The sequence below is a fragment of the Salmo trutta genome, chromosome 3, assembly GCF_901001165.1.
Source record: "Salmo trutta chromosome 3, fSalTru1.1, whole genome shotgun sequence".
NCBI lineage: Eukaryota > Metazoa > Chordata > Actinopteri > Salmoniformes > Salmonidae > Salmo > Salmo trutta.
The window spans coordinates 31,080,650-31,106,205 of record NC_042959.1 but is presented as its reverse complement, the minus strand read 5'-3'; the positions used below and the strand labels follow the sequence as shown (position 1 = coordinate 31,106,205).

The 25,556-nt window shown below is 43.3% G+C and overlaps 1 protein-coding gene across 3 annotated transcripts; it reads left to right on the top strand.

Moving 5' to 3' along the window:
- Positions 1-750: 750 nt before the first annotated feature.
- Positions 751-8,485, top strand: arr3b (arrestin 3b, retinal (X-arrestin)). 3 transcript variants are annotated; one of them, XM_029730467.1, is made up of 16 exons: positions 753-1,043; positions 2,087-2,120; positions 3,183-3,213; positions 3,448-3,508; positions 3,612-3,656; positions 3,766-3,959; positions 4,198-4,257; positions 4,341-4,417; positions 4,541-4,676; positions 4,806-4,890; positions 4,976-5,048; positions 5,209-5,346; positions 5,486-5,593; positions 7,148-7,201; positions 7,362-7,391; positions 7,821-8,485. In XM_029730467.1, the coding sequence occupies exons 2-15, from the start codon at positions 2,113-2,115 to the stop codon at positions 7,372-7,374; spliced, it is 1,083 nt and encodes a 360-aa protein (XP_029586327.1). In that variant the 5' UTR covers positions 753-1,043; positions 2,087-2,112; the 3' UTR covers positions 7,375-7,391; positions 7,821-8,485. The 3 variants fall into 3 exon arrangements, with proteins under 3 accessions (XP_029586311.1, XP_029586327.1, XP_029586319.1); XM_029730451.1 differs by lacking the exon at positions 7,362-7,391 and having other exon boundaries at positions 751-1,043; XM_029730459.1 differs by lacking the exons at positions 753-1,043; positions 7,362-7,391 and adding an exon at positions 1,073-1,194.
- The last annotated feature ends 17,071 nt before the right edge of the window (positions 8,486-25,556 follow it).

Below are 25,556 nucleotides of genomic sequence, written 5' to 3'. Positions count from 1 at the left end.
TAAGTGGACATTGTGTCAAGAAGCATTGCGGCTTGGTTGGGTTGTGTTTCAGAGGACGCACGGCTCTCGACCTTCGCCTCTCCCTAGTCTGTGCTGGAGTTGCAGCGATGAGACAAGACTGTAACTACCAATTGGATACCACAAAATTAGGGAGAAAATGGGGTAAAAAAAGAGGAAAAAGTTAAGTAACATAACCACATGAAAGAATTTTATTAACTTAACCACATGAAAAAGTTAAGTAACATAACCACATTAAAGAGTTAAGTAACATAACCACATTAAAGAGTTAAGTAACATAACCACATGAAAGGGTTTTATTAACATAACCACATGAGAGAGTTAAGTAACATAACCACATGAGAGTTAAGTAACATAACCACATGAAAAAGTTAAGTAAGACAACCACCATTTGGCACATAATTGTCTACTTAGTGGTTCATGATAAGATCTTAAACAGACAGATACAGACAGATAAAGACAGACAAACAGACACAGAAAAACAGACAGGAAGACACAGACATAAAGATAGACACATGGCCTGTGTGCCACAAATACACACACTAGGGGGAAAGACTGGTACCCTTTTGGGCGGTGGCAACGCCAATGGTATTTTTATGCTTCTCTTCTGACTCATAGCGCAAGCCAAAGCACCACAGAGAATACAAGCCCAAAGTGGACCCAGACAGCATAACTCTCCCACAGAGATGTAGACTGACAAAGGGCAAGACCCTTGTTACATTATATTTCCTGTAATCCAACCAAATGCCCTCTACTCTTCACACCCACTCATTCAACAACACATTACTCAGGACCTAATCCTTTTAAGTCCCCTACTCTGCTTATTTTTAACCCAATTGTAACCCGAAAACAGCAGCCAGCTAATTCATTAATAGGATTGGGCCTAAATGTGGTGTCCTATAACGTGCCGGGGAAGCTGAGGGGAGGGCGGCGAGGTTGAGAGGTCGAGTTATAAGACCGGAGGATGGGAGGTGAAGGACACTCACAAACGCTCAGACAAAAGACACAGTCAGGACACTAAGGAGGTGAGTACACTGCAAATCCCGGCTGACCCTGCTTTACATCCACAGCATAGCCTACTGGGGAAAGATGACATCATGCATGGAGGATTATATCGTGCATGAAACCCTATCTTGTTTACATCTCAGAGAACTGTATCTGCATTTAACCTATATCGTAAGTGATAACTATGATGCTGATTTAAGGAATGACTGACTAGAATATATAGATGGGTGTGCGGTGTAGCCTTCACTGCAAGGATGGAGAATAGTTTTCGGTTTGAGCAAGCTTTAGTTCTAACAGTGCTCAGGTTAGGGATGGACTGGAACAATAACCTATACTCCGAGGCTGCCTAGGGATGGAATTGCCCACCTTGCCTTATTGTCATGGGACGGAAGGAACATTTTGGCTTAATCTTTCATTGCAGATATAATGTATCTATCTAATGTTTTTAGAACTGACACTAGGCACAGAGTCTAATATTTTGTTATTGTAGACTAGGAAGGATTTGACCAACTTCTACCACCTTTGAATGGACAGGGCATGTGATGTGCCCATTTGAAATATATTCATCCATCACCTGTATTGGCAATCATTGTAGTATGTTTACATTGGCAGCCTCGGACAGGCTTAGACAGTGTACAGAGTTAAATCGGACCAGCTCAGATTTGAACAGCTTTAATACTTGCTGATAGGTTAAGGCCACTTATGGAGAACTTCAGACAAACCGGGAGGGTTAGCATCTTGAACAGTGTTTCTATGAAGTTGACTTGAATTTGTTACGACAGCCATTTGGGGGATTAATCTGACCTCATCTCAGATTAGGGGACCAGTGCATCCTTATGTTAATCTCCCCTCCTAGTGATTAGCTACACAGGTTTTGACAAATCAAAGACTAATTTGTTTGTTTTCTACTCCCTTTGTCCAGCTTCACCATATACTTATTTGCGATCTTATTTAGGAAACTGTTACAGTGCCTTTTCTGTTGTGTTGAGCTGTACTGTACTTGTTATTGTATTGTAATGCTGTCCCCGATTGGCTTATTAACCATTCTTTTCTACCTCTACAGACAACCTCATCCAATTCACCACAGACATGGCAAAGTGAGTATCTTTAAAATTTACCCATCAACTAACAACGATGGCTAATTTATAATAGTAATAATTAGGTGGGTGCTTATATTTGTCCTATTTCACACATGTGCAAATGTGTATTAATATGAATGTGTGAATTGGACATTTTTTGTTGTTGTTGCACATCCCAACTCTCCCTGACACCCAACTTATAGCACATTGCCTAAGGCCATCAGGGCTGTGTGACACCTCTGGGGCTTTATGTTAAGAGGATCCAGATAAATTCTGATTAGAACGGATCATCTCTGGATTAGATCCGGAATAGAGCAGTTTAGAATTAACAGCCCAGAGCCTAGCATACGCAAGGAAAGACGCAAGTAAATAGGCAAGCGATGCATATTATATTGATGGTTAAACTGATATAAAAAAGAGAAAAGGAATAGATAGGATTCTATTATTTATATAAAAAAATCATTTAAGAAGAAATTCTTATTTACAATAACGGCCTACCACGGCCAAACCCGGACGACACTGGGCCAATTGTGCGCCGCCCTACGGAACTCCCAATCACATCCGGATGTGATTTAGCCTGGATTCAAACCAGGGACTGTAGTGACGCCTCTTGCACTGAGATGCAGTGCCTCAGACCGCTGCGCCACTCGGGAGCCATTATGAGATATCGTATGAAAAAAAACATATATGAGAAAATGAATATGCAAACCAAGTAATTGTCAACAACTCCTCAGTAATGTTTCTGTTGTAACCAGATCAAAGCATACTATAGGTCAGGATCCCCTTCAGACGGACCTATGGTTACATAAGTGTTATGTGAAGTTAGGTGGTTGTACCAGAAATGCTAGCGGCTCCCATGCCACCCTGGGTCCTAATCCATCCAGAGCCTCAGTGGGAGGAGGGAGGGATGGAGGGAGGGGGAGTATAGGCCTCATCCTTTAACTGGAGCTGACAGCAGGCCAGTTAGGGTAGGTCACTATAAATTAAGCAACGTACTGGGATGTCCGACCATGAAAAAGATTTGTTGAATCCAATCTAGGATCTAAACTCCTGACTCTTCCTATCACCCTCCCTCTGTAGAGTCTACAAGAAGACCAGTGGCAACGAATCGGTAAGAACCCCCTTTGACATCATCACTGAGGGACACACTGGTCAGGGCCTGCTCTGATGCACTTATCGCATAACAGAGCAGGAATCCATAGGCTTTCTCCAACAGAGCCAACCTATATGTATACAGCACTGCAATTCTTCAGGCTCCATCAAGATAACTGAGATTAGGCCTATCCATATGGTGTTGATGTCAGGCAGGAAGTAACCTCTCGCTTTCCCTTTCCCTTTTTCCTAGATTGCTCTCTACCTGGGGAAGAGAGACTTTGTGGACCATGTGGAGAGTGTTGACATCGTCGGTGTGTTATAAAGTTCTCTGAATATCTTTAGGCGTTACTGCTCTTTACAGAGTAGTGTAAATGTGAGTGTGTGTGTGTGTTATATCTACATATTCTCTTGCAGATGGGGTGATCAAGGTGGACCCCGCTGAACTTGAAGGCCGGAAAGGTAACATTCAGTTGATTTCACTGTATCTATTGAACCCTGAAAACACGCATGAAGTCACATTCAACCAATCGAGGTTCCGTCTTAATACTGAAGCCCTATCTTTCTGCAGTATGGGTGTATCTGGCATGCGCCTTCCGTTATGGTAGTGACGACCTGGATGTGATCGGGCTGTCATTCAGAAAAGACATCTGGGTTAAAAGGATACAGATCTACCCTGTTGTTGGCACCAGACCAGCCAACACCCCCATGCAGGAGGCCCTCCTGAAGAAATGTGGGGACCAAGGCCATCCCTTCACTTTCACTGTGAGTCTCACTGTGTTGCCTTCCATCTCATCCTTCACATGACATCCCACAATATGTCAGTGCAGAGCTCACTGTTCAGCCACACAAAGTGTGATTACGGTCCACTCTCTTAGACGGTGTTGGAAACCACATCAGAGGCTTTGTCACCATGGACATTCCCATTCAGGGAATGGACATACTAGCCTGTTGGTTTGTATCTATTCACATCTCATCACTTCTTCCTTCCTGTCCATTTCAGATTGATACAAACCTGCCATGCTCAGTCGGCCTTCAGCCTGCACCAGAGGATGCTGGCAAGGTACGTTAGTTTCTCTCTCTCTCGCTCTTTCAATCTCTCGTTTTAAACCTTTCATTAAAGACAAATGTTTTCTACCCCTGCAGTCTTGTGGTGTTGACTATGAGGTGAAAGCATACATCGCCAAGGAGGCAGATGACCCTGATGAGAAAATTAGCAAGAAGTATGTATTAGTGGAATGCCACAAATTTCACACAACTGTACAGTACATGCCATTTGCTGTTGCTAGGAATCAGATTATTGTGTATTCTGATGGTTTTCTCCCTCTCTTCCTCTCTCCTGTCAGGGACACTTGCCGTCTGATAATTCGTAAGATCCAGTTTGCCCCAGGCAAAGTGGGTGCTGGACCCAAGGCTGACATCAGCAAGAACTTCATGATGTCTGACAAGCCAGTCCACCTGGAGGCCTCCATAGAGAAGGAGGTAGGCCTGTAGACTTTTATTCTGTAAGCCTAGGAGAACATTGATTACTGTGCTAGTTTTCTATTGATGGGTCATTCTGTATGATACCTTTTGACTTGAACATGTTTGCTTTCATTTGGTGACTTTCAGCTCTATTTCCATGGAGACCCAATCCCTGTAAATGTCAAAATCAACAATGAAACCACCAAAGTGGTGAAGAAAATAAAAATTACAGGTGAGTGGTTGTGACGCGAGTTCTCGTTGCGTTTGTACATGTGTTTCAAATCGTGATTATGGCTGAAACATCTCTTTCTGACCAGTTGAGCAGACAACAGAGGTGTTGCTTTACCAGTCTGATAAATATTCCAAGACGGTTCTTACTGAGGAATTTGCGTAAGTCAAGAACGCATTCATTCCATTACTACTGCAATCTAGAATTACTAAGCCTTATGTCTATCTTACCCCAATACTCAACTCAAACAACAATAACGTTTATTTGGATTTTCACTGTCGGTGGATCACAACTTCCTGTTTGTGTGGTCGTCCTGTGCAGGGAGGAAATAAAAGGTGAATCCACCCTGGAGAAGACGTTCACGGTGATCCCTCTGTTGTCCAACAACAAAGAGAAGCGTGGTCTGGCCGTGGACGGCAGACTAAAGGACGAGGATACCAACCTGGCTTCCACCACAATGTGAGTCAGTGGGTTCCCCAAGACATAGCTCAACCACACCCTCCTCTCCTTCTGTAGATGATGATTTAAAAAAAAACAACATTTACTGCATTTAAATGCCTGAGGTAACCCGTCCTTGTCCTGTCCTCCCCTCTCCTAGCATCCGTCCTGGCATGGATAAAGGAATGCAGGGAATCATGGTCTCTTACAAAATCAAGGTGAACCTCTTGGTCTCCAGCGGAGGCCTCTTGGGAGGCCTAACAGCCAGGTAAGAACCGGAGTTGATATATGACATACATGTATATACTGAACAAAAATATAAACGCAACATGTAAAGTGTTGGTCCCGTTTCATGAGCTGAAAGAAAATATCCCAGAAATTAACCATATACATATTTCTCTCAAATGTTGTGCACAAATTTGTTTACATCCCTGTAAATGAGCATTTCTCATTTGCCAAGATAATCCATCAGCCTGACAGGTGTGGCATATCAAGGCGCTGATTAAACAGCGTGATCTTTACACAGGTGCACGTTGTGCTGGGTACAATAAAAGGCCACTCTAAAAATGTGCAGTTTTGTTACACAAGACAATGTCTCAGATGTCTCCAAGGTTGAGGGAGAGTGCAGTTGGAATGTCCACCAGAGCTGTTGCCAGAGAACTGAGTTCATTTCTCTACCAATGTTGTTTTAGAGAATTTGGCAGTACGTTCAACCGGCTTTAACAACCACAGACCACGTGTAATCACGCCAGCCCAGGACCTCCACATCTGATTTCTACACCTGCAGGATTGTCTGACACTAGTCACTCGGACAACTGATGAAACTGAGTTTGCACAACCGAAGATTTTCTGCACAAACTGTCAGAAACAGTCTCAGGGAAGCTCATCTACGTGCTCGTCGTCCTCACCAGGGTCTTGGCTTGACTGCAGTTCGGTGTTGTAAGCGACTTCGGTGGGCAAATGCTCACCTTCCATGAAGGAGTGTGCTCTTCACCGATGAATCCGAGGCAGGCACTGTAAACGGGCAGATGGCAGGCAGCGTGTATGGCATTGTATGGGTGAGCGGTTTGCTGATGTCAACGTTGTGAACAGAGTGCCCCATGGTAGCGGTGGGGTTATGGTACGTGCAGGCATAAGCTACGGACAATGAACACAATTGCAATTTGAATGCAGAGATAACGTAACGAGATCCTGAGGCCCATTGTCGTGCCATTCATCCGCCGCCATCACCGCATGGTTCAGCATGATAATGCACGGCCCTATGTCGTAAGGATCTGTACACAATTCCTGGAAGCTGAAAATGTCCCAGTTCTTCCATGGCCTGCATACTCACCAGAATGTCACCCACTGAGCATGTTTGGGATGCTCTGGATCGACGTGTACGGCAGCGTGTTCCAGTTCCCGCCAATATCCAGTAACATTGCACAGCGATTGAAGAAGAGCAGGACAATATTCCACAGGCCACAATAAACAGCCTGATCACCTCTATGTGAAGGAGATGTCGTGCTGCATGAGGCAAATAGTGGTCACAACAGATACTGGCTGGTTTTCTGATCCACGCCCGTACCCTACTTTTTCTTAAGGTATCTGTGACCAACAGATGGATATCTTTATTCCCAGTCATGTGAAATCCATAGATTAGGCCCTGATTTATTGTTCAATTGACTGATTTCCTTACATGAACTGTAAGTCAGTAAAATCTTTGAAATTGTTGCATGTTGCGTTTATATTTTTCTTCAGTGTATATATACATACTGTGTCAGAGGCATTGTTGGACAGATTATGTTGCCCACTGACAATGTAAATGTTTGTTTTGCCACAGTGATGTCGGAGTAGAAGTCCCCTTGGTGTTGATGTCCCCCAAACCCGCAGATGTGTAAGTACAACGCTACCACGTGGTTTATGTGTGACATGGCTGATTAATGTGTGATATTCTGGCATGTGTGACTGTTTCAGTTTTTCCAATGATTCAATATTTTCCAATTGTTTCCAGAAGAATTCTGATCTTATGTGTTTGTGCGTTTTTTGAACTACAGCCCAGTGGAGTAAATGCCTCTGTAGTGCAGGTGAGGTCACTCCCAATGTAACATGTTTTAGGCCTGATGTTCACTTCTTCAAGGGATGCAAAAGCTATATTTGGCAACAATGGGAAAGGGTTGAAATTGTTGCATGGGAAAGAATAGTTTGCGTTGTTGCCCTTAGGAGATGCAATCGAGGTATAGAATTACACCAGCCTTAGCTCTTAAGTAAAGAAGTGCACAATGTCGACTCAATGTATCCTCTTGAGATGCTAAAGTATTGTGTTGCAAAATGAACACGTACTTGGATAAATATGCCAATTAAAGATGAGAGATTCTACTGCAGCACAGTGCACAAGATACCACGGTTTGATAGTGGACTCAAAAGAGAAACAATTGAACAGAACAACCACATATTCAAGCAATTCCTTGTCAGATAGCTGATGTGATGTTGTTTGTCCATGTCTCCCCCTCTAGAACGGATATCAAATTTGAGTAGATTCCGCAACAGACGATGCAGAAGGACAACAAGGAAGAGAAACCGCGACAGACAGCAGACTCACAGACGCGCTTAAAGGCCAACTGACGCCAGAGAAACTAAACACCAATAGGAAGACACAGAAAACACCCAGACTATCTTAATGTGCATTTTCTTTTTACTCTCTTCCCACTGAGCACACAATGGCTGAATTAACGTTGTTTCCACGTAATTTCAACAAAATTACTTTGAACCAACGTGAAATTGACGTTTGTGCCCAAACCTTTCTTCAACATTAAATCTATTGATAAGGGCACATGCATTCTACACCAATCACAAACTGGGATGTCATCATATCCCAGTTAGACGAGGGAGCTCAGAATCCCCTTTAACAAAACACACAAAACACAATTCATTACTAGCCACTATAGGTCAACATGTAATTTCTATAGTTTAAAATGTTCGCCTTTTACAAGTGAACTCTGCAATAAAGAATATATAATCTTAGAATTTTTGTTGCACAAGTTCTCAAAAGGAACAAACTTGTTTTAGTAGCGTTTGGTTTAAATGGATTGTCAGCGGTATGTGGGGACAAGACTGTGCAGGAACCTGATTGGCGTACTCCTATGACAACAGAAAAATATTAAAAGATGTTCACCTCCTACTTCCTGTGTCAAGTCTTCATATCTATCTGCTCACTGTATTCTAATGTTGGTTCACCGCTTCTTTCGTCTGATGATTAGCAATGCCCCACAGCCATCAGTCTCTCCAAACCTTTCAAAGCAATAAGCTCTTGGATTTTGTCAACCTTAAAATCACCAAAGGCTGATAAAGATAAACCAACATTCAACCACACCCCAAAAATGATCAAGACAGCATGGTTCTCAAATGGCTCTGAAACAAATGACCGATGCAGCAACACCGCACAGCCAATACACGCAGAGGACATTCAGGTACAAACTGAAACCAGGTACAAACAGGACTGGGGTGCTTTTAATCTTTTACATGCTCACTGCTAATTAGGGTCCCCTGGGAAACATTAACCAAAATTATGGTTACTACCGTGTCACACATGGCTAATGCAGTCACATAGGCCCACAGCCCAATAATTTAGAACATTTAAACGATCACATATGGCATTTTACAACATAAGATATTGCTTGCAACAAAGAAAATTGTAAGCCTACAATCATGATGTGGCCCCTACACTTTCTTTTGAAAAATAGCGCCATCACCTGTCCATTACACACTCTTAGAAATAAGAGTGGTACTGTACCCTAAGGTACAAAAACGTCAAAATACACAATGTACCTTCAGAGGTCCACATATGATCTCGCATAATACAGTTTGGTACCTTTTAGGGTAAATGTGCAGATAATCTAGTATAATGGTACTTTTTTTGTACCCAATATTTTTAATATAAAAGGTACAATCATCACACTTTTACTTTCAATGTACGGTGAAGGTACATTACTGTTTCCCTGGGTACAAACATATGTGTACCCACAACTCTTGATGGTACTGATCTGTACCTTTGCTTATCAGAAAAACAATGTATTGAAGAAAGGTACAATGATACATTTTTGCCACCTAAAATGAACAGCTTTGTCACTGGGGTGGTCCTCTAAAAAGGCAAATTTGTATCATTATCATATTTCCCAGCATGCTCTACTGTAGGTAGACTTTTTAAAATAGTTTTTAATATCTGTGGTTTTGCATGTATATTGATTGATTGATTTATTGATTGATCAATCTTATGCAACACATGATAACATCAGTTAGATTTTTTTTGCACCCGTTAATGAAATGGCTGTTCCAGTTTTTAAATAGCTTAGGTAGTCTCCTGACAATGTTTCTAACCCTGGCATTCATTCTAAATGCAGGTTGTGGGTGAACTGTTGGATATCTTAACTCTGGCTGGATTCTGATAGGAATTATACATCACTTTGCAAGCCAGCATAATGTGTTTTGCAGGTAAGGTTTAAAATTAAAGTAACTTTCCCAGGTTTTCCAGAAATCCTGTTTGGAAAATAAGCAGGAAATGCAAAATCCTTCAACCAGGATTTCTAGGAATTTGGGAAACGTTACTGGAATTTTGCAACCCCACTTGCAGGCCTGATGTGGCTTGTAAATCATGAGGTTCAGGCCACTGTATTAGGGTAAAATTAGGCCTCAAAATAAGGCTTTCTGAGATGTGTAATGTATTGTCATAAAGAGTTTCATTTTAATGATAACATACACCTAGGAACTCACTTGGTGAAGGCCACAGGACTGAACATTTATGAATTCAACAACCATGTCTCTGTCACTAACAAATACAGTCATGGGTGGTAACTACAATTCACTCGAAAAGGCAAGGCACACTGGGAAATGATACTGGAGGTGTGGCTTAGTGGGGCCATGGTTTTCAGTTAATTATTTTTGGCCACCCAAGAGTAGAAATGTTGTACCAGTTTAAGTGATCCATGTCAGAGGTACATTTTTGCTACCTTCAATTAACAAATGGCTTTGTCACTGTGGTGGTTCCCAATAATGGCAAAATGTACTTTTTCTAAAAGCACACTTTTGTATGTGTGGGGTATACCGTATGTAAGGTACTATCTGAGGAATGAACTGGGGTAAAATGATGTACTTGTAACTAAAGGTACAAATTACATACCTTACAGGGTACCACCCCAGTGACAAGCTATTGTACACCTTTAGGAACAAATCTACACTTTTTTTTCTAAGAGTGCAGCTAACACTTTTTGGTTTGTAGTCTGTCCGCCAGGGCACACCGGCTCTCTAATCACAATTTAACATGACAAACCAGCAGCAGGTATACACACCTAGAGGAGTATGGTAGGGTGGAGAATGACACGAAGCAGAAATAATGGTGCTAAATACAAACCTTTGTCTCCCAAATAGAAGCCTACTATTTTCACGTATGAATCAGCTACGGAAGTGATGGTTAAATGCTCCATTTCCTAAAAATCTTGAGATGGAATCAGTTAGGGAAAGCTCAGAAATTGAACCAGACGAAAGTGAGCATGAAGATACCAGCGTTTTCAGGTGTGATGAAGACTTCCGAGCTGCACTCCAATGAGCAGGATAATGCCTCAGAGGACTCTGGCCCAGTGGGAATAAGATTCTTGGACAAAGGGGATATTTTTACCGACCCATATGTGGAGCTGGGTACTGTTAACCCAGTCAAACTATCCAGAAGTGGACTGGTGTTGATTTTCTGTCTGTCCGCGTCACTTGCCTCGGGACGAAATCTGTCTTGCTTTGCTCTCCAGAGCAGAGCGCCACTGAAAGGACTGATATCTGGAGTTGAGTTTCGAGGTGTATCAACTGAAGATGATCTCGCCGTTTGGTGCGAAGCAGACCGGTGGCGAGCACAAGACTGAGGAGACCCTGTCTGTCATTTTTAATTTTGATGCATAGTTTTTCCCTGATAAAGTCATGTAAAGTATGTCAGTTATCCAGTAAGAGATTTTATTCCAAGCTCACCCACTACGGTGTTCTAGGTGTCAAGTGCATGGTCATGTTGCAGCAGTGTGTAGGTGGGAGATTCTGAGATGTGAAAAGTGTGCAGGAGGGCATGGGACAAAGGAGTGTGTAGTTTTGTTGGGAAAAGCTGTGTGTGACAATTGTGGGGATGTCCATGTTGCTGGGGATCAGATGTGTCCGGTGCAAGAGAGACAGGTTGAGGTTGCCAGGGTTTGAGCAGAGCAGAATGTGCCATATGCTGAAACAGTGCGGAAAGTAGAGGCTGATGGGCAAAGGGTGAGGGAGCCTGAGAGGGTCCCTGTGAGTTAAGCCAGTAGTAAGTGTCCTGAATAGTTTGTATTTTAGTAAGGTTGGTTTCTTGACGTTTATTGCTAAGTTCACTAATTGTACTGCTCAGATGGAACGGAAATCTCAGAAGATTGATTTGATAGTAGCAGCAGCAGGTATGTTTTTGGGGGTGAGAGATTTTAGTGTTTTTATGGGTCTTGAGAGAAGGGGTTCCATCCTCTCAGGTAGACGACCTGATGTAGGATATGTTAGTAGTGGGAAGGGGTGGTGGGTTTGTTGGGGATGGTGGTGTATATGTAGGGTTAGATAGTGGTGCAATATCTTTTTTCCCATTCCCCTTTTCCCAACAAAGCAATATAGTCTGGCGGAAAACCACATGAAGAAGAAGCACCCAGCTAACAACAAACATTCCCACAACTTTAGAGAATGTTCCCTTAAGAGTCTCATTAGGTCATTAACTAACATTTTCATAGGAATGTTTCTGTGATGTGTAAGGAATGTTTCCAAGAGACCATTGCCTAAATGTCAAATAGACCGAAAATTGTTGCCATGTTCTCAGAATATAAGATGCAGTATGAATGTTCTAGACGCCTTTCGTGGGAACGTTGAAAGACCATTAATGTGTCCAGTTTTCTGTAGGTTAGGAGAATATTCCATCAACGTCCCACCAAATTGGACACATGAATGTTCTTGCATAGTCCCATAAAACACATCTAGAACATGAATGTTGCACTGTATATTCTGAGAATATTGTAACCACATTCTAGATAAGTTCTGGTTGACATTAAGGGAATGAGAAAATGTGAATAATTTTGAATGCAGCAGAATGATTTTTGGAACTTTACAGCCGAGGTACTGCAAGAAATCCTGCAAAGAATGTTACGCCCTGAGCCTGTGCAAGGTATGTGACTTGAATTGTAATGCGACTGAAGGAGTGGGATGTCTATTTTTGTATTTTGTATGATGACATTTTTTCCCTTTTCCTACAATGGATATTTTCTTCTATACAGTAGGAGGCAGCATATGCCTCTAACGATTGTTTTATGGACTACTACCCTAATACCATAAAAGAAGAAGATGAAGATGAAGAATAAGAAGAATGCAACAAAACCTTGGCTAGCGTTACGAAAGATGATGGATAAATAAGATAGTTTACTTAGGTTGTTTACCTTTTTAATTTTTTATTGTCATGGTTCCTGTCTAAGTGGCCATTTCCTCTCTCGCATGAGCATGCTTTTCCCCCATGAGCATGATTTTTTTCCTGTGTGAGCTCACAATTCCTCCATAATATCTGGCATGCTCACACAAGAGAGAGAACAGCTGGCTCTGGTCTACTTATTGGCCCCTCCAGCAGCCCCACCCGCCACAACCAGAAGTTTTTTTGCCAGTGAGATGTCTCACCCTGGGGCACCCCCTATGAGGGACGGGGGCAATAAGTAGACCAAAGTTGCCCGGCCCCGATCAGAAACAATTCTGCAAAGCTATATGGAATTGTTTAAGAAGGTCATACCAAGAATATTTTTGCTATTTTATTTAGAATTTTAAGACTCCTTGAAGTATAAAAAACAAATATATAAAACCGATTTGATAAAAAAAACATTTTTGGCCTTCTGCTATTAGCCCATGCTAACGCATTGAATAATAGATTCACTACATTAAACAACAAAGAGTCCCCCAAAAAATCTAAAGGAAGTTTGTTCTGAAGTGTCTTTAACCCCTTATTTTTAGCACTACAGTCTCCATATATAGTCAGTGGCGTGTAAAGCATGTAAATCCTGGTGGGGCAAACTCCCCCCCAATTTTTTTTAGATGCATGCCAGCAAAGCCACTACACAACACAACACTAAACAATACATGAATTGCACTCTAACGGCGACAAGCAGTGCCCACAAACATTTAGGGCCTACATAAAGCTGTCCCAACAGCAGAGCTTTCTTTCCAGCACAATGGAGGGAGTGAATCCTTACCACCGATACACCTGGCTATCAGCAGAGCCTTGTCTGGCAGCGAAACAATTCATTCAGCCTCGTTTACTGCCCTTTTTAAAAACATAGCTGATATGGCTGACCATATCTCTCTGGCATATTAAATAATTTATGCAGCAGCATATAATACATTTTTGGACTCACCTTGTTGTGCGCGGCAGTCCTTCTTTGACAAATTTCGTCATCAAAGCAAAAGATTTACAATTCCGAGTTGGATGACCGTTCAAAACTATTTTCCCAGTCTGACTTCCCAATTGCAATGCTTGCGGTTAGCCACTGTCACCAATTCCTTCCAAACAACTCATTGCGATTTCCAACTTGTTGTGTAATGTTTATGTCCAATTGCCGATGAGCACTGATGCGTTTTATCTATATTTTCTCTTCATTATTTCTCTTCATATGACAAGGATTAAAAGGGATTTGCCAGTAGACTTGATTCACAATGATGACTGCTAGCTAAGATTGTGAAAGTAAGATGTGAAAGTAAGATGTTGACATGATCATGATCAGTCCAATCAAAGCTACTGTACATATATATATTGACGTAATTTCTGTGGCCAATGACCTTGAGCCTTCTTGGAAGGGCACTTGTAATATAACTCTATGGTAGGACCCAAAGGGCTGACATTTTGGATGTCTACTCTTACTAGAGGACTGAAGTTAGGCGATTGCGCAAGGTCCCCATATGTGACAGAATACTGAGCCAATCACGATGCAATGCTCCTATTTTCTGCTGGCCCGCCCCACCACCACATAAAGCACTGAGCTAGGCTGAAACACCTGCATTTTGGAGCTGCCACTCAAGAAAGCAAAAAGAGACCATGGTTGTATGCGGCTTTATCAACTCAATTATATATATACACTGCTCAAAAAAATAAAGGGAACATTTAAACAACACAATGTAACTCCAAGTCAATCACACTTCTGTGAAATCAAACTGTCCACTTAGGAAGCAACACTGATTGACAATAAATTTCACATGCTGTTGTGCAAATGGAATAGACAACAGGTGGAAATTATAGGCAATTAGCAAGACAGCCCCAATAAAGGAGTGGTTCGGCAGGTGGTGACCACAGACCACTTCTCAGTTCTTATGCTTCCTGGCTGATGTTTTGGTCACTTTTGAATGCTGGCGGTGCTTTCACTCTAGTGGTAGCATGAGACGGAGTCTACAACCCACACAAGTGGCTCAGGTAGTGCAGCTCATCCAGGATGGCACATCAATGCGAGCTGTGGCAAGAAGGTTTGCTGTGTCTGTCAGCGTAGTGTCCATAGCATGGAGGCGCTACCAGGAGACAGGCCAGTACATCAGGAGACGTGGAGGAGGCCGTAGGAGGGCAACAACCCAGCAGTAGGACCGCTACCTCCGCCTTTGTGCAAGGAGGAGCAGGAGGAGCACTGCCAGAGCCCTGCAAAATGACCTCCAGCAGGCCACAAATGTGCATGTGTCTGCTCAAACGGTCAGAAACAGACTCCATGAGGGTGGTATGAGGGCCCGACGTCCACAGGTGGGGGTTGTGCTTACAGCCCAACACCGTGCAGGACGTTTGGCATTTGCCAGAGAACACCAAGATTGGCAAATTCGCCACTGGCGCCCTGTGCTCTTCACAGATGAAGCAGGTTCACACTGAGCACATGTGACAGACGTGACAGAGTCTGGAGACGCCGTGGAGAACGTTCTGCTGCCTGCAACATCCTCCAGCATGACCGGTTTGGCGGTGGGTCAGTCATGGTGTGGGGTGGCATTTCTTTGGGGGGCCACACAGCCCTCCATGTGCACGCCAGAGGTAGCCTGACTGCCATTAGGTACTGAGATGAGATCCTCAGACCCCTTGTGAGACCATATGCTGGTGCGGTTGGCCCTGGGTTCCTCCTAATGCAAGACAATGCTGGACCTCATGTGGCTGGAGTGTGTCAGCAGTTCCTGCAAGAGGAAGGCATTGATGCTATGGACTGGCCCACCCGTTCCCCAGACCTGAATCCAATTGAGCACATCTGGGACATCATGTCTCGCTCCATCCACCAACGCCATGTTGCACCACAGACTGTCCAGGAGTTGGCGGATGCTTTAGTCCAGGTCTGGGAGGAGATCCCTCAGGAGACCATCCGCCACCTCATCAGGAGCATGCCCAGGCGTTGTAGGGAGGCCATACAGGCACGTGGAGGCCACACACACTACTGAGCCTCATTTTGACTTATTTTAAGGACATTACATCAAAGTTGGATCAGCCTGTAGTGTGGTTTTCCACTTTAATTTTGAGTGTGACTCCAAATCCAGACCTCCATGGGTTGATAAATTGGATTTCCATTGATTATTTTTGTGTGATTTTGTTGTCAGCACATTCAACTATGTAAAGAAAAAAGTATTTAATAAGATTATTTAATTCATTCAGATCTAGGATGTGTTATTTTAGTGTTCCCTTTATTTTTTTGAGTGGTATATATTAATTGTATTTGTATTTTTGGGGGGGAAAAATGTGGGTCTCAAAACAGGTGGGGCTCTGCTCTGTACTTCCATTCATTTTTTCAACTGGTACTGGGGGACCTTCAGGCCTGTGGGTGCCCTGGAGCAAAACAACGAACATGTAGGTGTTCGCGAGAGTCTCACCTTTCCACATAGGGGTCATATTATTGTGTAGCCCAAACTGTTTGGCGTTACGGACACCATCGTGAGAGTCTCATCTTCACATAGCGTGGTCATAATAGTTTGTAGGCCAAAGCGTTCGTACAGACGATTTTGCAAGAATACCGATTTTCGTGATGTCTCATGGTCTGACAAACACCGCTCTAGCTCTGTCACCGCAGCTGCGGAGTGTTACATAGGCAGATACAGACGCATCCAATGCAAAAAAAACAAACATCTCTAGTTTAAACTGACAGATATTTATGGGGATTTTTGTATTATGCTAATAAGATTTGAAAAGTGGGGAGACCGTTGCATTGAGAGACATGGAGAATGCAGAGATGTTAGCCCAGCCATTTGTAAAGGTGCAGCATGGGAGAGAGCGGGTCAGACTCCCAGACTCCCTCTGCCTACCCAAGGACGTCAGAGGACAAGAATCAGTTAACCACCTAACCGAGGAACTCAATTTAACCTTGCGCAATACCCTAGATGCAGTTGCACCCCTAAAAATTAAAAACATCTGTCATAAGAAACTAGCTCCCTGGTATACAGAAAATACACGAGCTCTGAAGCAAGCTTCCAGAAAATTGGAACGGAAATGGCGCCACACTAAACTGGAAGTCTTCCGACTAGCTTGGAAAGACAGTACCGTGCAGTATCGAAGAGCCCTCACTGCTGCACGATCATCCTATTTTTCCAACTTAATTGAGGAAAATAAGAACAATCCGAAATTTCTTTTTGACACTGTCGCAAAGCTAACTAAAAAGCAGCATTCGCAAATGGAGGATGGCTTTCACTTCAGCAGTAATAAATTTATGAACTTCTTTGAGGAAAAGATCATGATCATTAGAAAGCAAATTACGGACTCCTCTTTAAATCTGGGTATTCCTCCAGGGCTCCATTGTCCTGAGTCTGCACAACTCTGCCAGGACCAAGGATCAAGGGAGATACTAAAGTGTTTTAGTACTATATCTCTCGACATAATGATGAAAATAATCATGGCCTCCAAACCCTCAAGCTGCATACTGGACCCTATTCCAACTAAACTACTGAAAGAGCTGCTTCCTGTGCTTGGCCCTCCTATGTTGAACATAATAAACGGCTCTCTATCCACCGGATGTGTACCAAGCTCACTAAAAGTGGCAGTAATAAAGCCTCTCTTGAAAAAGCCGAATCTTGACCCAGAAATTATAAAAAACTATCGGCCTATATCGAATCTTCCATTCCTCTCAAAAATTTTAGAAAAAGTTGTTGCGCAGCAACTCACTGCCTTCCTGAAGACAAACAATGTATACGAAACGCTTCAGTCTGGTTTTAGACCCCATCATAGCACTGAGACTGCACTTGTGAAGGTGGTAAAGGACCTTTTAATGACGTCAGACCGAGGCTCTGCATCTGTCCTCATGCTCCTAGATCTTAGTGCCGCTTTTGATACCATCGATCACCACATTCTTTTGGAGAGATTGGAAACCCAAATTGGTCTACATGAACAAGTTCTGGACTGGTTTAGATCTTATCTGTCGGAAAGATATCAGTTTGTCTCTGTGAATGGTTCGTCCTCTGACAAATCAATTGTAAATTTCGGTGTTCCTCAAGGTTCCGTTCTAGGACGACTATTGTTTTCACTATATATTTTACCTCTTGGGGATGTCATTCGAAAACATAATGTTAAATTTCACTGCTATGCGGACGACACACAGCTGTACATTTCAATGAAACATGGTGAAGCCCCAAAATTGCCCTCGCTAGAAGCCTGTGTTTCAGACATAAGGAAGTGGATGGCTGCAAATTTTCTACTTTTAAACTCGGACAAAACAGAGATGCTTGTCCTAGGTCCCAAGAAACAAAGAGATCTTCTGTTGAATCTGACAATTAATCTGGATGGTTGTACAGTCGTCTCAAATAAAACTGTGAAGGACCTCGGCGTTACTCTGGACCCTGATCTCTCTTTTGAAGAACATATCAAGACTGCTTCAAGGACAGCTTTTTTCCATCTACGTAACATTGCAAAAATCAGAAACTTTCTGTCCAAAAATGACGCAAATTAATCCATGCTTTTGTTACTTCTAGGCTCGACTACTGCAATGCTCTACTTTCCGGCTACCCGGATAAAGCACTAAACAAACTTCAGTTAGTGCTAAATACGGCTGCTAGAATCCTGACTAGAACCAAAAAATTTGATCATATTACTCCAGTGCTAGCCTCCCTACACTGGCTTCCTGTTAAGGCAAGGGCTGATTTCAAGGTTTTACTGCTAACCTACAAAGCATTACATGGGCTTGCTCCTACCTATCTTTCCGATTTGGTCCTGCCGTACATACCTACACGTACGCTACGGTCACAAGACGCAGGCCTCCTAATTGTCCCTAGAATTTCTAAGCAAACGGCTGGAGGTAGGGCTTTCTCCTATAGAGCTCCATTTTTATGGAATGGTCTGCCTACCCATGTGAGAGACGCAGACTCAGTCTCAACCTTTAAGTCTTTACTGAAGACTTATCTCTTCAGTAGGTCCTATGATTAAGTATAGTCTGGCCCAGGAGTGTGAAGGTGAACGGAAAGGCTGGAGCAACGAACCGCCTTTGCTGTCTCTGCCTTGTCGGTTCCCCTCTTCCCACTGGGATTCTCTGCCTCTAACCCTTTTACAGGGGCTGAGTCACTGACTTACTGGTGTTCTTCCATGCCGTCCATGGGAGGGGTGCGTCACTTGAGTAGGTTGAGCCACTGACGTGGTCTTCCTGTCTGGGTTGGCGCCCCCCCCTTGGGTTGTGCCGTAGCGGAGATCTTTGTGGGCTATACTCGGCCTTGTCTTCGGACGGTAAGTTGGTGGTTGTAGATATCCCTCTAGTGGTGTGGGGGCTGTGCTTTGGCAAAGTGGGTGGGGTTATATCCTGCCTGTTTGGCCCTGTCCGGGGGTATCATCGGATGGGGCCACAGTGTCTTCTGATCCCTCCTGTCTCAGCCTCCAGTATTTATGCTGCAGTAGTTTATGTGTCGGGGGGCTAGGGTCAGTCTGTTACATCTGGAGTATTCTCTTGTCTTATCCGGTGTCCTGTGTGAATGTAAATATGCTCTCTCTAATTCTCTCTTTCTCTCTTTCTTTCTTTCTCTCGGAGGACCTGAGCCCTAGGACCATGCCTCAGGACTACCTGGCATGATGACTCCTTGCTGTCCCCAGTCCACCTGGCCATGCTGCTGCTCCAGTTTCAACTGTTCTGCCTGCGGCTACGGAACCCTGACCTGTTCACCGGACGTGCTTGTTGCACCCTCGACAATTACTATGATTATTATTATTTGACCATGCTGGTCATTTACGAACATTTTAACATCTTGACCATGTTCTGTTATAATATCCACCCGGCACAGCCAGAAGAGGACTGGCCACCCCTCATAGCCTGGTTCCTCTCTAGGTTTCTTCCTAGGTTTTTGGCCTTTCTAAGGAGTTTTTCCTAGGGAGTTTTTCCCAGCCACCGTGCTTCTTTCACATGCATTGCTTGCTGTTTGGGGTTTTAGGCTGGGTTTCTGTACAGCACTTTGAGATTTCAGCTGATGTACGAGGGGCTATATAAATAAATTTGATTTGATTTGTCAAAGGAGCACATCCGGAGTCCCCATTTACCATTGGCTGAGATGAAGAGAGTGATAGCTAAAGCTGGGGTAACATCTCCTGGGAAGGATGAGATGTGTTACATCATGATGGCTCATCTCAGTGACACAGCAATGTGAAAATTATTGGGCTTTTACAATAAGGTGTGGGAGGAAGGGAAACTGCCTGACAGTTTGAAGCAGGCTGTAGTGGTGCCAATATGGAAACCAGGGAAAGTCCCTTCTAATCCTTCCATCAAGCTTTAGGCTGATAGCACTGACATCTCATGTATGTAAACTTATGAAAAGGATGATAACATAAAGACTGACTTACTTCCTGGAGAGCAGAGGCCTAATGTCACCTGATCAAAGTGGGTTCAGGAAAGGCAGGGGAACAATGGATCCTGTACTGTGCCTTGAGTCAGTCATATGGAAGGAACAGGCAACTAAGGAGGTGGTGGTAGCCATTTTCTTCAATATAGAGAAGGCATTTGATATTATATGAAAGGAATGCTTACTTGTCAAACTGAATATCATGGGGGTAGGAGGAAGAGTTTTTTACTGGATAAAGGATTTTATTTTGGGGCGATTAATACAAGTGAGGGAGGGGAGCTCTATGTCAGAAAGTTGTGAGGTAGATAATGGTACCCCCCAGGGAAGTGTCATTAGTTCTTTGTTGTTCTCCACTATGATTGAGGATGTATTCTCCCAGGTGAGACCACATATTGGTAGGTTATTGTTTGCGGACGATGGGGCGCTGTGAACGAGAATAATAAATATTCCCCATACAGCCGGGAGAGTTCAAGAAGCGATCAGTGAAGTGGAGCAGTGGTCCCTCATGTGGGGCTTCAAGTTCTCCGTTGAGGAAACACAGACTGTGTTTTTTACTAGGAGGAAGGTTGGCAAGGAAATATGCCTGAAGATGTACGGAAGGAATCTGGAGAGGGTGGGAGTTTTCAGGTTCCTGGGGGTCTGGTTTGACACTCGAATGACATGGGCGGAGCATATTAACAGAGTAGTTGTCAAAGGAAAGAAATATTGAATGTGATGCGTTGCCTTTCAGGAATGGTGTGGGTGGGGGCAGATAGAATGGCGTTTAAAATTCTATATATGGTGCTGTAAAGGTCATCACTGGACTATGATAGTGTAGCATATGGATCAGCAGCTCAGACATCTTTGAAAAAAGCTACAGTAGATCTAATCCAGGTTCAAGACCCAAGAATTTGTTGTGGAGCTGTCAGGACCTCCCCGGTGGCAGCGCTGCAGCTAGAGTTGGGAGAGATGCCGTTAAAGTTGAGAAGACAACAACTGACATGACATATTGGGTAAATCTTCAAAGACATAGGGTTACACATCCAACAAAAAAGGTGCTCCTAGAGTGCTGGGAACATGAACGAAATATGAATACTGAAAAAGTTTTGGGTGGATAGGTAATGGCAGGATGAGAGAAATAGGGCTGTTTGGGAAGGAGTTCAGCCCCTTTGTGGTTCTTCCTGCTATACCACCTTGGTTGCTCCCTCAGCCAATGATAGATAGCTGGTGCGGAAGAAGTACATCCAGTAAATATTGTAAGTGAACATTAAGAACACAGTACAATGCTTTCTTGAATATATTCACAGATGGATCTAAAGACCTTAAAACAGGGAGGACAGGTGCCACATTTAGTGTTCCTGAGTTTAAGGTGGCAGGGACAAAAAAGCAATGTACAATTTACTCTATCTGTTTACACAATGGAGTGCCTGGCCATATTCTTGGCTGCAGAGTGATTGAAGGAGGTGAGGCCAGACAGGGTAGTCATCTTCTCTGACTCCTTAAATTAATTTGTGTCTCGGAGCAGACAAGATGTATTGCATGAGATTTTGCTGTGCTTGTATAGGGTGAGACAGATGGGGGATTTGTGATTTTCCTCTGGGTATCTTGCTCATGTGGGAGTAGAGGGTAATGAGGAGGTGGATGTTATCACCAAGCAGGCTCTCAAACATCCTAATGTTGAAATGGAATTGTCAATCAGTAAAGCAGAAGCCAAGGTGTTGATGAGAACAGTGGTTAAAAACAAATGGCAAGAGTTGTGGAACAAGGAGGGAAAGGGAAGACAACTGAATACTGTAAGATCCAGGAAAAGTGGGGGCAAGGAGGTCCTCAGGTCGAGAGAGAAGGGAGGAAAGTGTAATCACAAGGCTGAGACATGGACTCACAAGGCTCAACAGTACATTGAAATTGGTAGGAAATCAGACTGGGAGATGTGATCACTGTCAGGAGGAGATGGAGACAGTGGAAGCAATATGGGAGAGAAAGGGAGATTGTTATCAAATGTATGGAGTAATGTTGTTGAAGAACCGAGCTAAAATGACCTGCTGAGAAAATCTTCAGGGGATGTAGTATTTAATTATGTATTGCATTTCTTGGGGAGACGAGAATAATGGGTAGGATTTTGACATTCCCTGTCTCTGGTTCACACTCCAGTCCAGTCGGTGGCGGTAATGGACTTTAAAGTTGGTTGCCAACCACCATGCAAAATCCACATGAGAAAAAGAAGGAAAAGAAGGTTTTAATACACCAATAACATTGGATGCTGAAGAAGGTGGTTGTAATGCACCAATAACATTAGATGCCGATCTGGAAAGGAAGAGGGAGCTGCGATGTCACAAAGGCGTAACAATGGCGTTAACTACAGACCTACGTCTCCTGAATACAAGCCAAGTAAAATTACTTATAAATCTACTTTATCGCTTGAGCATCTTGAGGATGTTGGATCCCATCGGTCTGATGGCTCTCTTGAGAATCATGAGATGGAGTCCAGCGGCAGTAATGATTACTCTGAAATTGAGCCGAACCAGGATGAAGACCTACAGTACCTGTGGCGACAGGTATGGTGGTAGAGATTTCCAATGTTTCCCCTGAGAATTCTACCACAGATGATTTTGAATAGGTAGGAATGAGGTTTTTGGAAAAAGTGGATCCATGCATTTTGGTCGACCAATATGTTGTTTCAAGTAGGGCAAAGGAATAACTGGGAACTCTTACATCCGCCAAAGTTTTGCGAAGTGGAATTGTTTAGATTTTTTGTGTATCCTCCACCCAGAGGTAGCAGGCGCTTCATGTCACACGTCTCGGGGTCGGCCTGTGTCATGCTTTGCTCTCCGGAGCTGGGCACCGCTCAAAGGCGTGATCAGTGGCGTTAAGTGTAGAGGTGGATAAGATGAGAGAGAATATTTCTGGTGTTTGTGGCGCACACCGCTTGGTGAGACGCAGACCTGGTGGAAATGGTGAAATGGATGTTACCCTGTCTGTCTTGCTGAGCTTTGATATGGAGTTCTACCTTTATAAGGTCAGGCTAGGGTGTCTGTGACCCGTTTCAAGAAGCTAGGCGTATGTCACATGTCACTACTTCCCAGGAGAGGCATTTGAACTTATTTGTTTTATTTCATGTGCCTTAATAACAAACGTGTATGCCATCTGTAAATACGAATACAATTGTTAAATTACAAGCCTAGTTGGTTTAGCCACGGACAAAGACAGGAACCATCCCTGCTAACCATGATAGGCTGAGGTAATGGATGGGCTGGACATGCCGAGAGATGAGTTCGGATTGGTCTGCCATGTAGCACGCTTCTGCCTATGACATGAGCTGGTCAGTGTGTGTAGATAATCCTTGCTACCGCAAGGATTTTTTTTGAAAGATATAACGTTAGCCATGGAGAACTGCAAAAGTGTTGCTTCTGCTCTCAACAACATTGCTTCCCTGAATTTAGCAGGCGTTATCAACAAAGATCAGTGGGAAAAAGTTGTGATGGACTACTTCCTGCACACGGTCATTGTGAAATGCAGTAACTTGACACAACAACGGACCAAACAAGCTGTAGCTAGCTACAAACCAAATGGAAAAGACACGCTGCTGTGAATCGTTCATCCATGTATATGGGTAAGAGTTTAGCTACGTTTTCTGATATTATACGTTTCTAATTTTGTCAGAAAGTCATTTTAATTTCAAGTTAAAGTCTACTGTTAGCTAGCTAGTGAATGTTAGCTTGCTGGCTCGCTAGCTAACATGACATGTATGATCTGTGTAGTAATATTATTAGTATCTCAGAAAGCCATTTGCATTTCTAGTTATAGCCTAATGTTAGCTAGCTAGCTAACGTTGAACCTAGTTGGTTAGCCTTAGCAACCTGCAGATTCATAATCCAGCACTTCATGCAAGGTGGCTAGCTATGACAATCCGTTTGTACTGTAGCTATAGGTTGGGATTATTGTTCATTGTTTAGCTTGCTAAACAAAAGTGTTACCTTCCCCAGTTTCTGTGTTGTGGGTTTGTGTATATGTATGTGTGTATTTCAGGAAATGGCTTCCTGGATTCCTCCAAGCAGCTGATTGGTCGGCCCCATTGCAGATTGGAGCGGGATACAGTTGTCGGCAATTACAAACTCCTTCTGCAGCTGGATAAAAGCCAGTGTTCCTTTGTTAGAAAAGAGAGCTTCTTGGATGTCCTCTTGTTTGTTGTTGCTCAGAGACAGTTTTGTTGGGAATATTTTGTAGCTGCTACTTCTGAGGTATGTGTGTGCCAATAGGACTCAGTGTTTTTGATTATTGAACTTGTTCACTTTAAGTTTGTATTATTCTGTTTCATTTGTTCCCAGGGGGGAAGGGGAAGGCACCTTGGGAGTGCTTAGGCAAGAGGCCTGTGGGTATACATATACCCGTAGTATGTACTCTGTCTATGCACACTAGGTAAGACCTGGGCGGACCATCCCCTGTATTTTGGTTAGCGCGCCAGGTGGTGTTAAGGTTAGGTAAGTAGTGGGTAGGCAGGTAAGGTAGGAGAGGACTCTTTAACTTTTACTTTCTTTGCTTTGGTTCCGTCCAGCCCCTTTCCCCCACAATTACCGTGTTAAGGAAATAAATTCCCAGTAAACTGTAATATTCTGGCTCTGTCATCCTTACCCGCACCTACAATCACATACCTCTTTCACTCTACGGGGAGTTGAGTGTAGCAGGGTGTTGCGTTCCCTCCTCCAAGAGGCATGCGTAACAAAAGACTCCACTTCGCCAGAATATTACTTGACCCATCAAGTGATTACGGCCATCTATTGTACTTCATGAAGATGTGTACATGTCTAGACAATAGTGACCCATACACTTAGCTCGATGTGGCTGGGGGGTGGTTATAGCATTTATTTCACATGACCCCATCATCAATTTAGACCAGTGTGTCTGGGTAAGCATCATCTAATAATTATAATTAATAATTATAAAATATTTATACAATATTTTTATCTGGACACTTTAAAGTCAGATTAGGATATAGGCCAAGGACTAAATAAAGTGCATTTTTACCTGGAGTTTTTCCTTTTTCCCCACTTTTAGTCTGGAAATGTTTACTCACTCTGTTCAGCACATGGCCTCACGTGACTCCTTAGAGATGGGTGGGGCTAAGGCTTAAGATGGTGTGAACGATGCTGAATAGGTGTAGACAAAGAGCTCTCTAGTAGGTGTACCAAAACATTCAAGGGCTATTTTCTCAGAAGTGGGATTACAAGTTTATCAACTTTCAAAGCAGAATTACTTTCCCATTTTTTCTCAACTACAGTGTATGACATACCATTTTGTAGCTCTGAGTCTCTACTTTTATCCAATGTATAAACAAAATTTCACATTTTGATACATAATACCGAATTGAGGTAGTCGGTCACATATTAGTTATTTGGTGAGGGCATTTGTTCCGAACCCGCTACAATGCTTTAGGTGCCATGGGGATGCCCATGCAG

What these genes read in the sequence shown, in the direction of transcription:
- arr3b (XM_029730451.1), top strand. An exon ending in GTTCTTACTGAGGAATTTGC is followed by an intron (nt 5,049 to 5,208) that starts GTAAGTCAAGAA and finishes CGTCCTGTGCAG; the next exon opens with GGAGGAAATAAAAGGTGAAT. An exon ending in TCCCCCAAACCCGCAGATGT is followed by an intron (nt 7,202 to 7,820) that starts GTAAGTACAACG and finishes CTCCCCCTCTAG; the next exon opens with AACGGATATCAAATTTGAGT.